General features: G+C 33.1%; 3 protein-coding genes across 3 annotated transcripts in view; all 3 read right to left on the reverse strand.

The window, feature by feature from the left end:
• The window catches only part of LOC103835927 (vascular-related unknown protein 3), a 208,304-nt gene that overhangs the window by 179,635 nt on the left and 7,991 nt on the right, over nucleotides 1–20,678 (reverse strand). The window lies entirely within an intron of this gene.
• On the reverse strand, nucleotides 11,203–13,333 carry LOC103836684 (vacuolar-processing enzyme delta-isozyme). The gene is made up of 8 exons (XM_009112981.3): nucleotides 13,111–13,333; nucleotides 12,838–13,002; nucleotides 12,596–12,752; nucleotides 12,423–12,508; nucleotides 12,125–12,327; nucleotides 11,780–12,023; nucleotides 11,489–11,695; nucleotides 11,203–11,414 (listed from the first exon to the last, which is right to left on the reverse strand). The coding sequence occupies exons 1-8, from the start codon at nucleotides 13,282–13,284 to the stop codon at nucleotides 11,277–11,279; spliced, it is 1,374 nt and encodes a 457-aa protein (XP_009111229.1). The 5' UTR covers nucleotides 13,285–13,333; the 3' UTR covers nucleotides 11,203–11,276.
• LOC103836695 (pollen receptor-like kinase 4) lies at nucleotides 14,741–20,557 on the reverse strand. Its single transcript, XM_009112991.3, has 3 exons — nucleotides 18,573–20,557; nucleotides 17,773–18,423; nucleotides 14,741–17,209 (listed from the first exon to the last, which is right to left on the reverse strand). Exons 1-3 carry the CDS (start codon nucleotides 19,285–19,287, stop codon nucleotides 16,554–16,556), a joined length of 2,022 nt encoding a protein of 673 aa, XP_009111239.1. The 5' UTR covers nucleotides 19,288–20,557; the 3' UTR covers nucleotides 14,741–16,553.

Genomic DNA, 20,678 nt, shown 5'->3' on the forward strand with positions numbered 1-20,678 from the left:
TTTTTATAAAAAAAAAAGAAGCAAAACCTGATGCCTATAGTTTTCATATTCTTTAGAACCAGCCACTAGAACCGCCCATCGTTGTCCTTCTGCACATCGTCACTAGATTCTGTATCATTTCGGTTTTGCGAGATTGTGCTGAGAGAAGAAGCAAAGCATAAAGAAAAAGAAAAATTTGAAATGGCCAAGAAAAGACATTGTCAGAACTGTGGTTTTTCTCTCTGTAATTGTTCTTGAATGCTGTATGTCTCGTTTATATAGACGATTCCATTGGTCAAATACTTGTTTGCATATTAGAGTTTGAGTATGTGAACGCAAAAAGTAACGCATGACGTTGACACGTACGCTTAAGCATTAGCGTGATATTGAAATAATTGCCTTGAAATGTTAATAATTTGCTTTTGTTTCTAGCTTGTTTCTTTTTTCTTGTTACCGCGTGGATATAAATTATCTGTATTGGAATTTATTATCTGCATATCGAAAATGATGAATGAGTAATAATATGTTGGCTTTATTTTTTGGTTGTTTTGTTTGAAATATATCTTTCTTATTTTCATATTTGAAGATCATTTTTGCCATCATTTGAAGATCAATTATACAAATAGTTTTGACATATCTAACAGTTTAACTCTCTTTTTATTTTAAGAAAGATAATGTAATATATCAAAAACAAATTCTATCTTGAACAGATTATTAGACTGTGATTATTATAGTTTTCCTCTTAAAGCAAGAGCTCAAAAGAGCTATAATCAAGTGCATACACTAATGGCCGTTCACTGACAGCGATAATTGAACCATCTTCAATATACCATTACTGGTTGATTCTCTTTTTTTTCAACATATTTTTTTCATTCACACAATTTAAATCCTATCAATTGAAAACAAGATTCATATTTAGCATAACAATACATATAGGTCTTTAGGGCATCTCCAACAACCACCACACTCTATTTTTCACTCTAAAATAGAGTTTAGAGTAAAAATGCTCCAATAAGACTCTATTTCTCACTCTATAATATAGTGAAAAATAGGTTTACTCCAAATATAGAATAACTTATTTTTTTTGTTCATCACTTTATTTTCTACTCTAAAATAGAGTACCATTAGAGCAAACTCAAACTCTATTATAGAGTTACTTTATTTTAGAGTAAAAAATAGAGTAAACCATTGGAAATGGTATTAGAGGCTATATTTGGATTTCTGAAGTTCACTGGGAGGATTTTTGTTTTGAAGATAAAATTGAGAAGGTATCTGTTATATAGGTTTAGAGAAAGGTCATCAATACAAAGGAACTAGCCATCAAAATCATTGAATTAAGAAGACAGAATGAAGAATCGGCACGTTACTGTTTCAAAAACGTTGTGAAGTGCAATCATTTCTTTAGGGAGATAATATAAGTAGTTACTGAAAATTGATTAGATTACTAGTATTTTTTTTGGTATTTAGAAGGTTTGGTGTGGGCTATAGTTTTTTTGGGTCTAATGTGGGTTGTAATTTTTTGGACTTCTTATTAGTTTATTGTATTTTGGTCTGAATAATTACAGTGGCTAGTATTATTGTCTATGTAGATAATAATTAACTTTATATATGCATGCAGCACAAGTCCTAGGCGAAAAATTCATGATAGTTTACGTGGAGTTTTTACTAATGTGACAAATTTTGATTGGTGTTATTTTTTTGTTGATCTGTCATACGTACTGATTTGGTTATATATTATTTGTGTCCACATAATTTAAAATGATTAAAACTTATAATTTGTATTTTTACTATGGAAAAATAAAAAATGATAATAAAGTTCTTAGTTATGATATAAATACTGTTATATTAATTTAAACTTTATTTTGTTATAAAATCACTGAGTGCCAATCTTGATTTGATATTTTACATTATAGCTTTAGAGTATATGTATAATTACGAGTATCTCTTAATTTAGAAGCTAACTAGGATTAGCATTAGGATTTGTGTGATCCAGATTTCGTCTTGTATATATCAAAACAGAGTTTACGTGTTGCAGAGGTATTACTACCAAACCTAACATATACTTTCCTATAGTTTTTTTTGCTTACGAATATAAACAATATGAATAATGAATACATTACACCCAAAAAAAAGAATGGCCTCAGTTCATCTTTCCTTCAACATACAAGGATTATAATCCTCGTCGTTTTCATCTAAAACGAAACAAAAGTAAAGTTAGCATAGATACAACAAGTTTACACTAGCTCATTTTATGTTAATGTTTTAAAAGTTAATTTATGGAAAGTATATATAATGCACCAAAGTTCTTCTTCGTGTCCAATAAAACTAATACTATAGTACTACTAATGTGTATACTAGCCATCTGACGTTACACTAACTCATTTTATCCTGTAATACTTTAAAATATTTTCATTTTAAAATGAGGATATAACAAAAATGTTTAAACACTCAGCATTTTTCAGTACTTTCAACTGGTGGTAAAGAGACAAAAAGCTATGATTGGTGATGGGCCTCTGCTATAGTTGAACATTATACACTCCATATGGCATCTGCAAGAGCTCTCAGTCTAATGAGCTCTGGTAAAACCACTTTCCCTAGGTCTGATCAGTCTTTCCTTCTCAGCTGTGCATATTTAAGCGCAACCTTTTGCCAAAGTTAAAGCTTCCTCCACTGGCCAGTTATGAACTGCTGAGTCGTCTAACATATCCTTGAATGTCCCTTGCTCCACCGCTTGCTCAACGTTGTAAGCAAACCAGTAGGTCTTTTCGATGTGAGCAGGTCGAGAGCAAGATACCAAAGGAGTAGACGTTCTCTGCAGCTTCAGGGACTTGTTTGGCGATTTTGCTTAGATTGTTCGGGTCAATCAAAATGTTTCCTGGTTTCAGATCACGGTGCACTATCGTTTGTTCTTGGAGAACATGGAGGAGGATGATAGTTTGTCCTTTGGAGACAATATGATGACCTGCTCATTTGAGAGCATGTTGGCTTCCTTTATCTTTATCCACTGTTACAGATACTAACCCTAAATTCACATACTTGTTCTTCACGTTTCCCTTTTGGAACTTCATCAATTACAGAGTAGCATGCTCTCCAAGAATCTTGGCCTTTTCTCGGATGGCTTCAATATAAAATCTGCGGTATTCCTAAATTAGGACTTTCAAGGACTCCTATTACCTCCAAATTAGAACAATAATGGATCATTATTGTAGCTTCTTCTTGAAAAAAAAGTCCTAATCTCACGCATAGATTCATGTATTATGTGTAGGATACACTATTGTAATGTTATAATAATAATCATATGGAGAAATGAGTAAACTTAATGAAACTATGCAAACTAATTTACACGAACGAGAGAGTGACTGATTTTATAAAGCTGGAAAAGTTAACAAATTTTTTTCTTACATCAACATAACAAATTGTTTTTTTTTCAAACTCTTCTTTCCATTGATAAGACTGACCATACTCATCATCGATTCACCGCAAAACCAAAGTCATCATCTTCTATCAACCGAGAAGCAAAGACATTGGTAGAAGCTTCCAAGTCAATATCCGACTCTCTTAACCTCTCTATCTTCTCCACAGCATCTCTCATCTCCATCCTCCTCTCTTCATCTTCTTCGCAACAGCTCAACCCTATTTTCAACAGGCTCAGCATCTCTGCTTTACAGTTCTTCTTCCCAATCATTTCCTTGTCAAACACGTCACTCGTTTTCTTCTCTTCACCATGTCACTCACCCAAGTCACAAGGCTCATGTTAGCATCGTACCCTTTACTTAGATAATTCTCAGGAAACCTACCGGTTATAAGCTCCAAGATCAGGACACCGAGGCACCAAACGTCGGTCTTCTTGGTTATATGTCCCTTTAAGCTGTACTCTGGAGATTTATAAGCGATCATTAGGTTATGAGATTGCTCTGAGTTCATCACTGGTCTTAGCGCGTAGTCTGTTAAGAGAGGCTCAAATGATTTGTCAAGTACAACGTTTGATGACTTGAGATGACCGTGAGGGATGGTTAGTGTTGGTAGCTCCTTGAACAAGTAACCTAAACCCTTACCAACTCCTTGTATAATCTTTAGCCTTGTCGGCCAATCCAATCCAGGTTGATCCACAGAATGGTTCCCTGAAACAACAGAGCAGTTTTATCACGTTAAAACCTAGTCAAGTAACTATTATCATTGACAAGATGATGATAATAATAAATAATAATAATAATAATAATAATAATAATAATAATAATAATAATAATAATAATATAATAATAATAATAATAAGCATAAAAATAATAATAAAAATAATAATAAAATAATAATAATAATAATAAAATAATAATATATATAATAATAATAATAATAATAATAATATAATAATAATAATAATAATAATAATAATAATAATAATAATAATCGAAAGAAAATGTATTGTATTCTCTTATCTGTATTTTACACCGTATACATGTATTTATACTCCTTTCTATACCGGTTTACTTAACATACCACCGGTTCAATCACTATAAACTCTAATAAAAACTTTTCAGAATCTTTGAAAATTTTATTGCAGAAAATTAATTAATTCAATTATAATTATCATAAAATATAATTAGAGACTAAAATTAATTTAGCTTTAATTGATAAGCAAAAACTAAAATTATATAAAATTAATTATATTAACGATAATAATAATTTAATTTTTTTAATTCAAATATAAAATAAAATATTATACTTAAATTATGTAGAATGATAAATGACAATCACAAAATTTATCAAATGACCGATGAGATATATTATTATTTATTTTGCAAAACATTTTAATTACAATATGGGTTGATCAAACCATATAATAGTAAAATAACATAATCATTCTTAATTTAATCCATTAAAAATGAAAAAAAAAACACTCAATGGAAGTACTGATCAAATTCTAGCTTCGACTGAACATTCTCTGCAAAAATGAATGTTACGTAACATTTATGGCAACAAAAAATTTAAACTTCAGGGTTTATCCTTTGGGTTTTTTGGTCTGCAGCAAAAGTCGTAACCGATATTTTGGGACTGGCGGTTTGTCCCGTTCACCAGTATATATGAGGATTTAATCAGCTGCTCCGGTTCAAGGTTGTAGAACTGTAAACCGTAAAGCATAACACGTGAATACGAGATGTTGACTCGAGTGCCGCCGAGCCTTATCCGATCACTTACTCATTCTCCAATTTAAGACCAAGACTTTCGCGTGAATTCTTGAAACTAGAATTGGTACGAGGTTATTATACTACGAATCCAATTTAAGACCAAGACTTTCGCGTTATCAAGTAAAATAGGCATCAACCATCTCCACACAATCAAATGTTATGCAATAACTTTCATATTTATAAGGCGATCACAATATTATTTTTTGCATATAATTTAATGGGCACAAGCTTCTTCAATAGCTGCAACACTTTTCTTCACATCCACTCCCATATTGCAGATATTGGCAAGTGCTCCTGCATACTTCATATCGTATTCCATCTTTGCTCCACATTGATTCTTGAAACTTTTAACCTGTGATGTTTTATTCAGTATATATTTGTTTTAAGGGTCTTTAAGTGGAACACAAGTAACAATAATTGATAAGGGGTTGTTACCAGAGTCTTGTAGCAGTCCCAATCATCTACAACAGGTTGTCCTGTTGTTCTTGTGGAAGTTAAGAGATCTAAGACATCGGTTTTTTTGAGTGAAAGTCTAAGAATCTCTATAATGTTCTGATCGATTTGTTTCCTGTGATTTATTTCCTCAAGCAGATTCTTCTGAGCTTCTTGTCTTTGAGGTGACCCACAGGAGCGTTTTGAATCTGAGAGATAAATATATAGTGAAACATCAAAAACAGACACATCTTTCGTTTATGTTTCAATCTTGAAAGATTAGGACTTCACCTTCGTCTCGAGATATAACAGAGGGATATCTCGCGCATCTACCTGCGAAAGCAAAGAAACAATAGATTTAGTTCATATAATCTCCCTGGGACCACTTTCTTTCCTTCTTATGGTTAGAACTTCTTATACACGAAAAATCAATAGACCTTATCCCCGTAGTTTTCGTGTTCAGCACCATCATCAGCGCTAGATTCTGTATCAAATAGTTGGGTTTTGCGAGATTCTGCTGAGAAAAGAAGCAGAGCATAAAGAAAAACAAGAACTTGTAAATGACCAAGAAAAGACATTGTCGTAATAAGACTTCTAAAGAACTGTTTTTTTTTTCTCTTGCGGTTGATGTTCTTGAATACCGTAGTATATAACTCGTTTATATAGAAAATTTCTTTGAGTCGTTTGCGTATTAAAGTTTGAGTCTGTGGATGCAAAAAGTAACTCATAATATTAAACCCAAAAAAGTAACTCATAATGTTAACTGCTGATGTCAACGTAGTATTTAAATTTGCGTATTAATGTTATTGCTTTTGTTTGCTAGCTTCTTTTTTGAGATAATTGGATAAATAGGATATATATATATATATATAAATTGATTTGTATGATGGCAACTTTTTTCCTATAAATCAATGAGGAGTTCTTCCTTGCTGACGAAGTTGCTGCTCTTTTAGACCATCTGTTAGACCATCTCCATTAGTGCCTAAATTTCAAGGAGACAAAGTTGCTTACAATGAGTTCAATGGAGCTTCATTTAGTGGCACGGTTTTCATGGCTTTTTTGACCGATGCATCGATTGATGTCTTGCTTTAAGTGTACTAAGATTAGGAAAAGTCGTTCTTATGGTGGTCTAATGGGTAACTCTTTTGGCAACCCTGGAAGGGTTTTGCCTCAAAACAGATCTTCTTTTTGACAACATTGGTGTTTTGATTGTCTACATGATCATAATCTTATATATTAAAACAGAAGTCATAACCTTGGTTCATGTGTGATTTTTTTTTAAAATGGACCTAATAGACATATTCCTAAAAAGTCATGTTACATTTAATCTCTAAGCTTATCATTTAAATTTTAGGCATACCAAAATTTTTTAATAGGCTATGAATAATTGGATTTAAACAATAGATGATTCATTTAATTTATAGATAGTATAAATTGAATAGATATAATTTAATGTTGTAATATTATACCTCCATATGTTAATTATTTGTCGATGTTAACTTTTAAAATTATAAAGATTTTTTTTAATAACAAAATTATATTATCTAACAACGATTAATCTTTACTACCTTAAACCAATGAAAACAAATTTTAAACTATATAGTTTATTTTAAAAATTAAACAAAAATTAAATGTTTAATTATTTACTCGATAATATAAATCTATGAAGCGAAAAGTTTAATTTTTAAGAAACTTTCTAAATTTGTGAAATGTTACAATATCTTTGAATATGACAATAAAACAATATTTTACTAATGTGTATATATAGTTACGATTTTAACAATGAAATAATAATCCGAAAATATATATATAGAAGAAGATACAAATACATGTGAAAGTTTGAAACAATCTATTCAATGAAAAAATACACCGTAAACTTATTATGTTTTAAAAATTGATAGACACATATATATTATAATATATACCAATTTTAAATTAAAAATAAAATATTTATATAAAAATAAATGAAAACAAAAATCCGCGCGGTTGCTCGGATCGAGATCTAGTTGGTATTTAAAATCATATTCTAGTCTAATAAATAATCTGCTGCTACTTTGTTGAAGCTTACTCTTCTCTGGTTGTTGTTGAAGGTAATGTGTTGGCTGAAAAAAAGAAGAAGATGTGACTCACCATTACGGTGTTCTTGAAGGATGGTTCAGTCAGCATTGGTGGAACACAAGAGCTGTTAGAGCAATCTTATTGGTGAGATACTCACTAAGTATGTCAATAATATAAACTTATCTTAAACTAAAATAAATCTATACAATTTTTTTAACATATGGAATCTTAATATATATTTTTTTAGTTTTAGTACTATTACATTAATTAAAAACTTAATATACTATTATATTAAACTTCAATCATTTCAATTTAAACTATGAATAATGAATCTTGTTAGATAGATATTTTATTTTAAGATTTATAAAAATATATAAAAATATTTTTAATATCATATAAAGTATAAAGAGTAGGTGATTTTATTTTATTGACAAAAAATATGGTCAATTATAAAATGACTTGTGTCATTTGCCAAGGGTTCTAATAAGATGGGTGCAGAGGAACAGTTGTTAAGCTTTTGATTTAAATTTAAAATTTTCATTTATTTTAGTTACATTTTAAGTCTTAGATACTTTTTAGTATATTTTCATTGGAGCTGCTTTTATTCTTCTCATTACAACTGTCACGGGCGAAGACATGGAGATGGACCTTGCAATGCAAGCTGATTACTCGTTGCAAAGAAGAGTTTCTCAGATTTTGGTTGCAAATGTTGCTAGTAGATGTTTTAAGATCCATTTTTCATTTGATCAATAGCTTACTGAACAATTAAAACAAAGTCACACACTCTTATGATATTTTAAGAATAACTATAACGTAATGAAATCGTAATCGTAATCGTAATTGTTGTGATCTACATAAGGTTTTTATACGATATATCTTGATTTTTAGCCGATAATTTCTTCACAAGGAAATTCAGATGCACAAAGAGAGACAGAGAAACAGTGGATCGTAATATGAGTACACATGCATGGTTGTTATATAATTCAAGCAAATTTTTTTTTTTTTTGTAACTGAATTCAGGCAAACTTTTGCTTGGAGAAACAGAGAAGCAACATATATAAAAGATCTTGCGTCCTTTGATTGATTAATTGTTATGTTGCCTAATATTATTGTTCGAAGCCTGCTGACTCTATATTATTTTAAGCCGTGTGACATATACAGTACCAAGAATCTTGTGTCCTGGTGGTTAAATGCCTTATGAAATTAGTATGGGTGGTGGGTTCTAACAACAAATTTTTTTTTATTTCACTTTTTCTCAAAATTAAATTAATGAGATACAATAGATACCATGCGATATTTTGGGTGGTGGTTTTGGAGTATATTTAGGAAAGATATTAGACACTATATGAAATATTTCATATTTTTGTGATTTTTAAAACAAAATAGATGAAAAAGGCAGAACGTGTAACCTAACCTAGGTAATATAGAATACTAGTTGAATAATGGGTTGGAAATCGATTCTTCCATACACATATTATTAGTTAATAGTTAGAACATATCATTATAACACATAAACAAAACAATGTAGATTCGAAAACCAAAAACTGAACAGTTAAGTTTGTGCTCTGAGGTTATGAACTTTTGGATTGAAACCTCGGAAGAAGGAATAGAAGGTTAGGAGGTTTGCAAATTTGGACAGTGCTAGATTTAGATCCATACAATATATATTTGAAAATGCTTATGTACATATGTGCTTGTATCTATGAATGGAAGCGTGAACATAATTTGTGGTTAAAATTGATTTCCTCTTTCATTATGACTGAGAAGAACATAGCGGATTGTTTAGCCTTAACAAATAGAACTCGGCTTCTTACATCTCACTGGAATGAAAACCCTCCCCAAGTGCCCAAACAAAGAAAAACATCTCATGGGGCAAAAAGCCAAGCCACCACATTCACCAAAACTCAAAACTATTTAAATGTGATGATGTGGTTTAGCCTTCAAGTAACAGTAGCAATATCTATGATATAGTAAATACATATAAAATCCATTTGGGTTAAAGAATGTCTTCTTTCTAGTCTTTTTGTTTTTTGTAAGAATATCTAGCCTTTTCATTTTTGTGGAAATATAACAAGTGTGGAGTATGCAGACCTTATTGTTTCAAGTGGAGAAGAACAGCTTTTGTCATATCTCCAGGTAAAGACCCACTAAACACACAATTATAATTTAAATATAAAAGAAAGAAAAAAAATTCAGATTATGATTTAGATATTAAAAAAAAGCATTTCAGAAAATTTGAGCTTTATTGTTTATGCTTTGGTTTTCTTGGTGTGCAGCAAGTCGTAACCGGTATTTGGAGGTTGGCGGTTTGACTTGTTTCACCAGTATTTATGAGGGTTTAATCAGCTGGTCCGGTTTAAGGTTTTAGAATTGTAAACCGAAAAGCGTAACACGAGACGGTGAATTGAATCGAGAGCCGCGCCTTATCCGATCAGAGTTACTGTCTCACTAACTCTCATTACCGCTCGAGGAAGATGTCTTGCTTGGTCTCATCAACTTTCTCACTCGTCCCCTTCGACACGAGTCTGTCTCGGCCAACTCGTTCCAGCAAACTGAGCTCTTCAGTTTCATGGAAATCTTGATTTCCCAAATTCTCCATCGAAACCGGCTCCATACTAGAGTTGATATAACTGTATAGTTGGTTTAGTGTTAACCGGGCATTTATCCGGGAACCGGTTCTTGTGTAACTGAATAATAACAGAATCATTTTAACTTTCTCAACGTTTCTAACACTCCTCCATTATAATATCATCTCCCATCGTCAAAAAGGTAAACCCTTCTTATTGCGTCGTCTGTACTACACAACCGCTGGGTACATTCTCGTAATTGCTGTGATGTTCTGTTTTTGTAGCTTAGCGTGTGTTCTTGTTTGTATGTTGCCCTTGGATGTGAATAAAAAAAATGTGGGCTTTCTCAATTTATGTCTCACAATCTACTGATGCTTGAGATGAGAGTGAATCTCTTCAAAGCTTGTTTCTTTATCTCTTGGGTATTTTAAAGATCCAGTTTTTAATGCATTGTTTAGGAGTCTTTTTGTGCAAGCTGCATGGACTCAAAGATCACGTGGCAAAGCAGCGAAAAGAGGCCCAACAGGAAGTCATAGAAGCAAAGAACAGACATGTATGTACATGAGGCCTTTCTTGCTCAATGTCTTCTTATCCAGGAAGTTCATCCACGCCAAAGTGAACAAGCAAAGTCATTTCCGTTGCCACCACAAACGCAAGAGATATATCAGGAGAAACATACGAAGCGTGCAGATTGATCCGTAAGCTCATAGCTGAGTGTTCGATGGAAGCAGACGTGTATGCTGCTGTGTCTTGTGAGCCAAGAAAGGGTGAAAGAATTGAAGGCCTAGGGATTGTTATCGATACCATTAAGGAACATGACATTGTTTTTTGTTCCTTGATTCTCTCTTACAATACATTTTGTGTTACCAAAAAAAGGTCTGTGTTTTGTTTCCTTGCCTGTGCAGCTGAGGAGAAACACAACCTCTATGGAAGAGAATTGTTCAAGAACACTTATATTTTTTTCTTGTCACAAGACCACACAATCAAAATATTATGCAATAATAACTTTCTTATTTATAACTTATAAGTCGATCACATTACTTTTTTTTCATACAATTTAATGGGCACAAGCTTGTTCAATAGCTGATACATGTTGCTTCACATCGACTCCCATATTGCAAATATTTGCAAGTGCTCCTGCATACTTCATACCGTATTCCATCTTTGCTCCACACTGATTCTTGAAACTCTTAACCTGCCATGTTTTATTCGATATATACTTGTTGTTACGTGTAATATAAGTAACAAGATTTGAGTTGCGTTTGTTACCAGAGTCTTGAAACAGTCCCAATCATCTACAAGAGATTGTCCTGTTGTTCTTGTGGAAGTCAAGAGATCTAGGACATTGGTTTGGTTAAGTGAAACTCTCAGAATCTCTATAATGTTCTGATCGATTTGTTTCCTATGATTCATTTCGTCAAGCAGATTCTTCTGAGCTTCTTGTCTTTCAGGTGACCCCACAGGAGCGTTTTGAATCTGAGACATAAACAAGTAAGACATAAAAAAAAACACACATCATTTGTTTATTTTGCAATCTTGAATGATCAGTCAGGACTTCACCTTCTTCTGGAGATATAACAGAGGTATCTCACGTGTATTGACCAAGCTTAGGTTAGAGATTTGTGAGGCAGTCAATGAAGCTAGACTGAAGTTTTTGTTTTCAGGATTGGTTCCAATGTAAGAGACGAGATAGTCTTTAAGAAGCTCCTCTGATCCAAAACGGCAGACATGAGAAGATCTTGTTCTTCTCTTTACAACTTGGTATTGCTGCTTCAAAGTCTCTTTTCTCATGTCATGAAGTTCGCTGCCCCCAAAATCAAAAACATAGAACCATTTAGGAAAAAGTGATTCTTAATGTCTTGAAGAACAATCAAATCATAAAGATTTTGATTCTTAAAATTTTACCTGTCCTCAAGCCAAGAGACACTAAATTCGTCGCCGAGACAAAGACCATTATACTCAGGAGGAGAAGGAGGATATGTATCACCACAGTAGATGCCATAGCTGCTATCTTTTGCATTAGAAGCAGTAACTGCGTATATATTGAGATTTGTCTTTAACAGCCCTTCAAACATGCTTCCAGATTCACAAGCTTCAATATATATCACCTAACATAACACACTTCAACAATTCAAGAACAGAACAGTATATAGAAAAATACTTGAGAGATGATAATGAAATTACTTGAGTTATTAATGCATACCATCTTCTTGTATCTTTTTAGCAAGTGCATCCTCTCCAAGACTTTGATGAAATCTTCTGCATAGAGTGCTTCACCAGTGGGCATCGCTGAGAATAATAAACATCAAGAAACCATGGATTAGTATATCACTAGAAACATCTATCATAGATATGAAATGATGGTAAAATACGTACATATAAATCCTGTAGCTCCATGGTCAGCATAGTAGATGAATATATTGTCATTCGGACCACTTTTCACAACTTTTCCACTTCCTCCTGTGACGCCACTCTTGTTTCCAAGTATCACATTTAAAAAGTTCTCTACATTCACAGCTTCTCCCGTGTAGTCCTGCTCAACCAAAAACATCAACAACATCTAAGTTTGTAGCTTCATTTATAAGCATATACAAATGCACAAAAGAACTTATAAGAACCTTAGGAACTCCTTGATAAACATCCTCTCCCCCGGGTCTGTTAATGATTACTCCACGCTTGGGATTCTTAGGATTTAAGGCAATGTCATCAAACATAAACACTATTATGTTTTCATCTTTTAGACCTCCTTTACGCAGTATCTGATACGCATGGCATATGTCAGCCTGTTAAATCAAAACAACAGTAGATAATTAGTTCATAGAAATCTCCTAGCTAAGACCACTTCTTATCTTATGCTAATGACTTTTTATAAAAAAAAAAAGAAGCAAAACCTGATGCCTATAGTTTTCATATTCTTTAGAACCAGCCACTAGAACCGCCCATCGTTGTCCTTCTGCACCATCGTCACTAGATTCTGTATCATGTTCGGTTTTGCGAGATTGTGCTGAGAGAAGAAGCAAAGCATAAAGAAAAAGAAAAATTTGAAAATGGCCAAGAAAAGACATTGTCAGAACTGTGTTTTTCTCTCTGTAATTGTTCTTGAATGCTGTATGTCTCGTTTATATAGACGATTCCATTGGTCAAAATACTTGTTTGCATATTAGAGTTTGAGTATGTGAACGCAAAAAGTAACGCATGACGTTGACACGTACGCTTAAGCACTTAGCGTGATATTGAAATAATTGCCTTGAAATGTTAATAATTTGCTTTTGTTTCCTAGCTTGTTTCTTTTTTCCTTGTTACCGCGTGGATATAAATTATTTGTATTGGAATTTATTATCTGCATATCGAAAATGATGAAATGAGTACATAATATTATGTTGGCTTTATTTTTGGTTGTTTTGTTTGAAATATATCTTTCTTATTTTCAATATTTGAAGATCATTTTTGCCATCATTTGAAGATCAATTATACAAATAGTTTTGACATATCTAACAGTTTAACTCTCTTTTTATTTTAAGAAAGATAATGTAATATATCAAAAACAAATTCTTATCTTGAACAGATTATTAGACTTTGTGATTATTATAGTTTTCCTCTTAAAGCAAGAGCTCAAAAGAGCTATAATCAAATGCATACACTAATGGCCGTTCACTGACAGCGATAATTGAACCATCTTCAATATACCATTAACTGGTTGATTCTCTTTTTTTTTTTCAACATATTTTTTCATTCACCAATTTAAATCCTATCAATTGAAAACAAGATTCATATTTAGCATAAACAATACATATAGGTCTTTAGGGCATCTCCAACCACACTCTATTTTTCACTCTAAAATAAAGTTTAGAGTAAAAATGCTCCAATAAGACTCTATTTCTCACTCTATAATATAATGCAAAATAGGTTTACTCCAAATATAGAATAACTTGTTTTTTTTTGTTCATCACTTTATTTTATACTCTAAAATAGAGTACCATTAGAGCAAACTCAAACTCTATTATAGAGTTACTCTATTTTTTATAACCATTGGAAATGGTATTAGAGGCTATATTTGGATTTCTGAAGTTCACTGGGAGGATTTTTGTTTTGAAGATAAAATTGAGAAGGTATCTGTTATATAGGTTTAGAGAGAGGTCATCAATACAAGGGAACTAGCCATCAAAATCATTGAATTAAGAAGACAGAATGAAGAATCGGCACGTTACTGTTTCAAAAACGTTGTGAAGTGCAATCATTTCTTTAGGTAGATAATATAAGTAGTTACTGAAAATTGATTAGATTACTAGTATTTTTTTTGGTATTTAGAAGGTTTGGTGTGGGCTATAGTTTTTTTGGGTCTAATGTGGGTTGTAATTTTTTGGACTTCTTATTAGTTTATTGTATTTTGGTCTGAATAATTACAGTGGCACGATGAGAAAATAATAATAAACTATATTTTGTATTATTGTCTATGTAGATAATAATTAACTTTATATATGCATGCAGCACAAGTCCTAGGCGAAAAATTCATGATAGTTTACGTGGAGTTTTTACTAATGTGACAAATTTTGATTGGTGTTATTTTTTTGTTGATCTGTCATACGTACTGATTTGGTTATATATTATTTGTGTCCACATAATTTAAAATGATTAAAACTTATAATTTGTATTTTTATTATGGAAAATCATAAAAAATGATAATAAAGTTCTTAGTTATGATATAAATACTGTTATATTAATTTAAACTTTATTTTTGTTATAAAATCACTGAGTGCCAATCTTGATTTGATATTTTACATTATAGCTTTAGAGTATATGTATAATTACGAGTATCTCTTAATTTAGAAGCTAACTAGGATTAGCATTAGGATTTGTGTGATCCAGATTTCGTCTTGTATATATCAAAACAGAGTTTACGTGTTGCAGAGGTATTACTACCAAACCTAACATATACTTTCCTATAGTTTTTTTTGCTTACGAATATAAACAATATGAATACATTACACCCAAAAAAAAAGAATGGCCTCAGTTCATCTTTCCTTCAACATACAAGGATTATAACCCTCGTCGTTTTCATCTAAAACGAAAACAAAAGTAAAGTTAGCATAGATACAACAAGTTTACACTAGCTCATTTTATGTTAATGTTTTAAAAGTTAATTTATGGAAAGTATATATAATGCACCAAAGTTCTTCTTCGTGTCCAATAAAACTAAGTACTTGAATGTGTATACTAGCCATCTGACGTTACACTAACTCATTTTATCCTGTAATACTTTAAAAATATTTTCATTTTAAAATGAGGATATAACAAAAATGTTTAAACACTCAGCATTTTTCAGTACTTTCAACTGGTGGTAAAGAGACAAAAAGCTATGATTTGGTGATGGGGCTCTGCTATAGTTGAACATTATACACTCCATATTGGCATCTGCAAGAGCTCTCAGTCTAATGAGCTCTGGTAAAACCACTTTCCCTAGGTCTGATCAGTCTTTCCTTCTCAGCTGTGCATATTTAAGCGCAACCTTTTGCCAAAGTTAAAGCTTCCTCCACTGGCCAGTTATGAACTGCTGAGTCGTCTAACATATCCTTGAATGTCCCTTGCTCCACCGCTTGCTCAACGTTGTAAGCAAAACCAGTAGGTCTTTTCGATGTGAGCAGGTCGAGAAGCAAGATACCAAAGGAGTAGACGTCCTCTGCAGCTTCAGGGACTTGTTTGGCGATTTTGCTTAGATTGTTCGGGTCAATCAAAATGTTTCCTGGTTTCAGATCACGGTGCACTATCGTTTGTTCTTGGAGAACATGGAGGAGGATGATAGTTTGTCCTTTGGAGACAATATGATGACCTGCTCATTTGAGAGCATGTTGGCTTCCTTTATCTTTATCCACTGTTACAGATACTAACCCTAAATTCACATACTTGTTCTTCACGTTTCCCTTTTGGAACTTCATCAATTACAGAGTAGCATGCTCTCCAAGAATCTTGGCCTTTTCTCGGATGGCTTCAATATAAAATCTGCGGTATTCCTAAATTAGGACTTTCAAGGACTCCTATTACCTCCAAATTAGAACAATAATGGATCATTATTGTAGCTTCTTCTTGAAAAAAAAAGTCCTAATCTCACGCATAGATTCATGTATTATGTGTAGGATACACTATTGTAATGTTATAATAATAATCATATGGAGAAATGAGTAAACTTAATGAGACTATGCAAACTAATTTACACGAACGAGAGAGTGACTGATTTTATAAAGCTGGAAAAGTTAACAAATTGTTTTTCTTACATCAACATAACAAATTGTTTTTTTTTTCAAACTCTTCTTTCCATTGATAAGACTGACCATACTCATCATCGATTCACCGCAAAACCAAAGTCATCATCTTCTATCAACCGAGAAGCAAAGACATTGGTAGAAGCTTCCAAGTCAATATCCGACTCTCTTAACCTCTCTATCTTCTCCACAGCATCTCTCATCTCCATCCTCCTCTCTTCATCTTCTTCGCAACAGCTCAACCCTATTTTCAACAGGCTCAGCATCTCTGCTTTACAGTTCTTCTTCCCAATCATTTCCTTGTCAAACACGTCACTCGTTTTCTTCTCTTTCACCATGTCACTCACCCAAGTCACAAGGCTCATGTTAGCATCGTACCCTTTACTTAGATAATTCTCAGGAAACCTACCGGTTATAAGCTCCAAGATCAGGACACCGAGGCACCAAACGTCGGTCTTCTTGGTTATATGTCCCTTTAAGCTGTACTCTGGAGATTTATAAGCGATCATTAGGTTATGAGATTGCTCTGAGTTCATCACTGGTCTTAGCGCGTAGTCTGTTAAGAGAGGCTCAAATGATTTGTCAAGTACAACGTTTGATGACTTGAGATGACCGTGAGGGATGGTTAGTGTTGGTAGCTCCTTGAACAAGTAACCTAAACCCTTACCAACTCCTTGTATAATCTTTAGCCTTGTCGGCCAATCCAATCCAGGTTGATCCACAGAATGGTTCCCTGAAACAACAGAGCAGTTTTATCACGTTAAAACCTAGTCAAGTAACTATTATCATTGACAAGATGATGATAATAATAATAATAATAATAATAATAATAATAATAATAATAATAATAATAATAATAATAATAATAATAATAATAATAATAATAATAAGCATAAAAATAATAATAAAAATAAGAAAAATTCTCTTAGATATTTTTTTTAGTTTATTTTCACAAAAATATACCCCTAAGAAGAAAAGTGACCAAAATTTGTTTTATTGAATGGTAAATATGCATTTATACTCTTAGTGTTAACTAATTTTTTTTTGTCATTAGTGTTAACTAATCTAAGACTTAGGAGTTAGAGTTAAGGGTTTGGATTTTGGGATGAGTTCAAAATTTTAAAAATTAAAAATTAAAATTAAAATTTTCAAAATAAAAAAGACTATTTTGGTTTTTTTAAGGACTATTTTTGTCACAAAAACTTATAAAAATTTATTCGAGAAAATTGCTCTAAAACTAATAATTAAAATAATAATTATTATTATAATAATATCATTGACAAAAAGTAAGCTTACCGTGAAGATGGCTTGCCAAGCTACGGTTAGGCATGAACTCAGCGATCAAAAGCTTCTCTTCTCTACGGTAATAGTAAGCCACAAGAGGTAACAGATTCGGATGACTCAGCTTCCCTAACCTTCTTATATGCTCATGAAACTCATCTCTTCCCACGTTGTTCATATGTTTATACCTCTTCACGACCAGCGTCTTGCCGCTACTTATCCCGGCTTTGTAAGAAGCACCAAAGCATCCACTCCCAAGTACTTCAGCAGAAGCTCTTAGAAGATCTTGAAGGTCGAATCTCTGAATGTCTTCTTGCAGAAACAAGAGCTTGTCCTGGTCCGGTACTGTTACTCTCTTAGTAGTGTAGCTAGTAACAGACTCCGCGGCTCTCTCCGTGTCCGCGGGTTGATCATAACTGTATTTATATGTCCTGTCTTGCCCCGCGGATGGATAAGCCGACAAGCACTTCTGTTTTCTGGTGTGAAAGACACAAACCACAAAGGAGATGATCACTAGTATTACACCAATGACAATCAAAACGATTGCAATTGTGTAGAAAGAGTTGCTCTTGCTCTTCTTCTCCGTGGAAGTAGAAGGAGGATCCAGAAAAAACCATGAATCCCCTGAGCATGAGCTTAGTGGAGGATCACACAAGTCCTTGTTCCCTGAGTTGTTAAAAAAATAAGAACAATCATTTTCACTTCAAATTCAAGAACTCAGTGTAAATTGTAATATTTTTCATAGTTTGTAATATCATAATTATTCAACATTAAAAAAAAAACATGCGTAGATCTTAAAAAGTTTGTTTAGTTACCTGCAAAAGAGCCAGGATCCATGTTACGTAGGCTTTCGGGTATAGGTCCCTCGAGGTCATTGTTCTCGAAGCTAGCTAACTTAAGATCTTTCTGTTTAAAATCAGGTATCGCCCCTTGGAACTGGTTCCCATTCAGCCTCACCTCTAAAAGCAATGGCAAAGAAGCTAAAGAAGAAGGGACGTTCCCGCGAAAGGCGTTGTTCGCCAGCAAAAGCTTTTTCAAATGATGCATACCATCAAACGCGTCCGCGGGTATCTCCCCTGTAAACCTGTTGTTAGACAAGTACAATGACTTCAACGAGACGAGTTTCTTGACAGATGGCATTGCACCGTCGAAATTGTTGTTCATGAAGCTTAAGGTTCTTAGGTCCTTGATAGGAGTCAATGGTTCAAGGTCTAGCTTCCCGGTTAAACCCATTCCTTCAAGTTGTAGACCCCAAACATGTCCGGCAAAGCAGAGAACACCGAACCAGTTTGATGACTTTCGCTTACAAGGCGCGGTTGAAGGATCCCAACTGCTAATGACAGAAGCATTCGCTAAAGTGTCTTTGAATCTCAAGAGGGAATCTGCGTCTGAGCCTGGCACAACCTTGTGCTCCTGAGACATGACCATTATGGCTGGACATAACCCAATGATGAAGAATGTGATGAAGGCTAGTTTCTTCGTCAAGGCGGTGTTGCTTGCAAGCCTAACCTGGCTCTCCCAAGTTAGCATTGCAGCTAACACACGCTATTGATCGATTCTTCAACAAGAAAATTCTTCTTTTTCGAGCAGAAAATGATTTTTTCTCTCTTTTCTTTTCTGGGAGACAAAGAGAGAGAAAAAAAATGTATGAAGAGAGAGAGAGATAGGGAACAAAACCTCACCAAGAATAGACAAAACCCAACTATGTCAATTGGCAAAACTTGTTTTTGATTGCCTTCGTGTTGTCTAAAGATTGTTTAGGTTTTAGAGAGATCTTAGGGTGACCATAGGATTTTTTCTTTGTTTTTTGTTATATAATCCTTGTTAATGTGATTTGTCATTTGTTTGTTCTAACCAACTATTGGTATGCATCTGTGAATATATTGGAGAGCTTCATATGATATAAAATATAATGATACTTTGAGAATCATGAATTGTGATATGAGCTATTTTCAAACAACCAGAAAGAGGAAAGATTCTCCCCTTCTGACAACAATGTTATAATCATAAAATAATTATAACATGATCATATACTTTGAGATAGTACTAAAATGATATTTCATGTTTCTTGTGTAAGCAGTACGATCACATAAAATATGGTGAAAGATGTTGTGTACACAGATAATTTTTTTTTGAAAACACGATATGAATACCTTCTGCATTGCAAACCGCCCAGTCTCAGCTTTTGCATGCACCAATAAAATAGTCATCATCATCTGGCAAGCAAAGGTTCATATAGGCTAAGCCTCAAACCAGAGGTAGATATATACGTTGTAAAACTCCGGAATGACATCTACGTATGGTGGTTCGACCTTTTTAGCATTTGCTTGCCAGATGGAAATGAATATTTTATTTTTACATCGAATACATTACTAGCTGTGGTTGTGGGTTCTGTTGGTGAGTTTCTTATATCTAAAAAGATCAAAAGATTGGTTCCAATTAAATAAAATTTAGCTTACCCAATTACACATTATGCTTTTGATTTTGCTTACCCGATGACAACCTTCATTCAACTCTACCACGCCCTAAGATACAAGTGTTTCTTATACCCGAGCGATGGAGTTAGAAGATATACAAATTATATCGTCAGATGAACTAACTTTGCCTTTGTGAATTTAGACATTATGTTTATTTCATTAAACACTACAAGTTAATAATATAAAGAAAATTAAATTTTTTTCTATTGTTGAATTTCTGTTTGAGATACCTATTCTATATAGATAATATAAATAGAATGATATATGTTGTTGTGGGTGGCATACAAACGCTCACGCGCTATAGAGAACTTCAATGTTATTTACGGGGTAAAAAGACACGATCCCTAAACCATGGCTATATTCTTAATTGATTGGTCTCCTATAAATATACACCAAAATGACCCTTACCACAATTGACTCCATAAATTGTTCATTTACACAATC

The sequence above is a fragment of the Brassica rapa genome, chromosome A01 (genome assembly GCF_000309985.2).
Source record: "Brassica rapa cultivar Chiifu-401-42 chromosome A01, CAAS_Brap_v3.01, whole genome shotgun sequence".
Classification (NCBI taxonomy): Eukaryota; Viridiplantae; Streptophyta; class Magnoliopsida; order Brassicales; family Brassicaceae; genus Brassica; species Brassica rapa.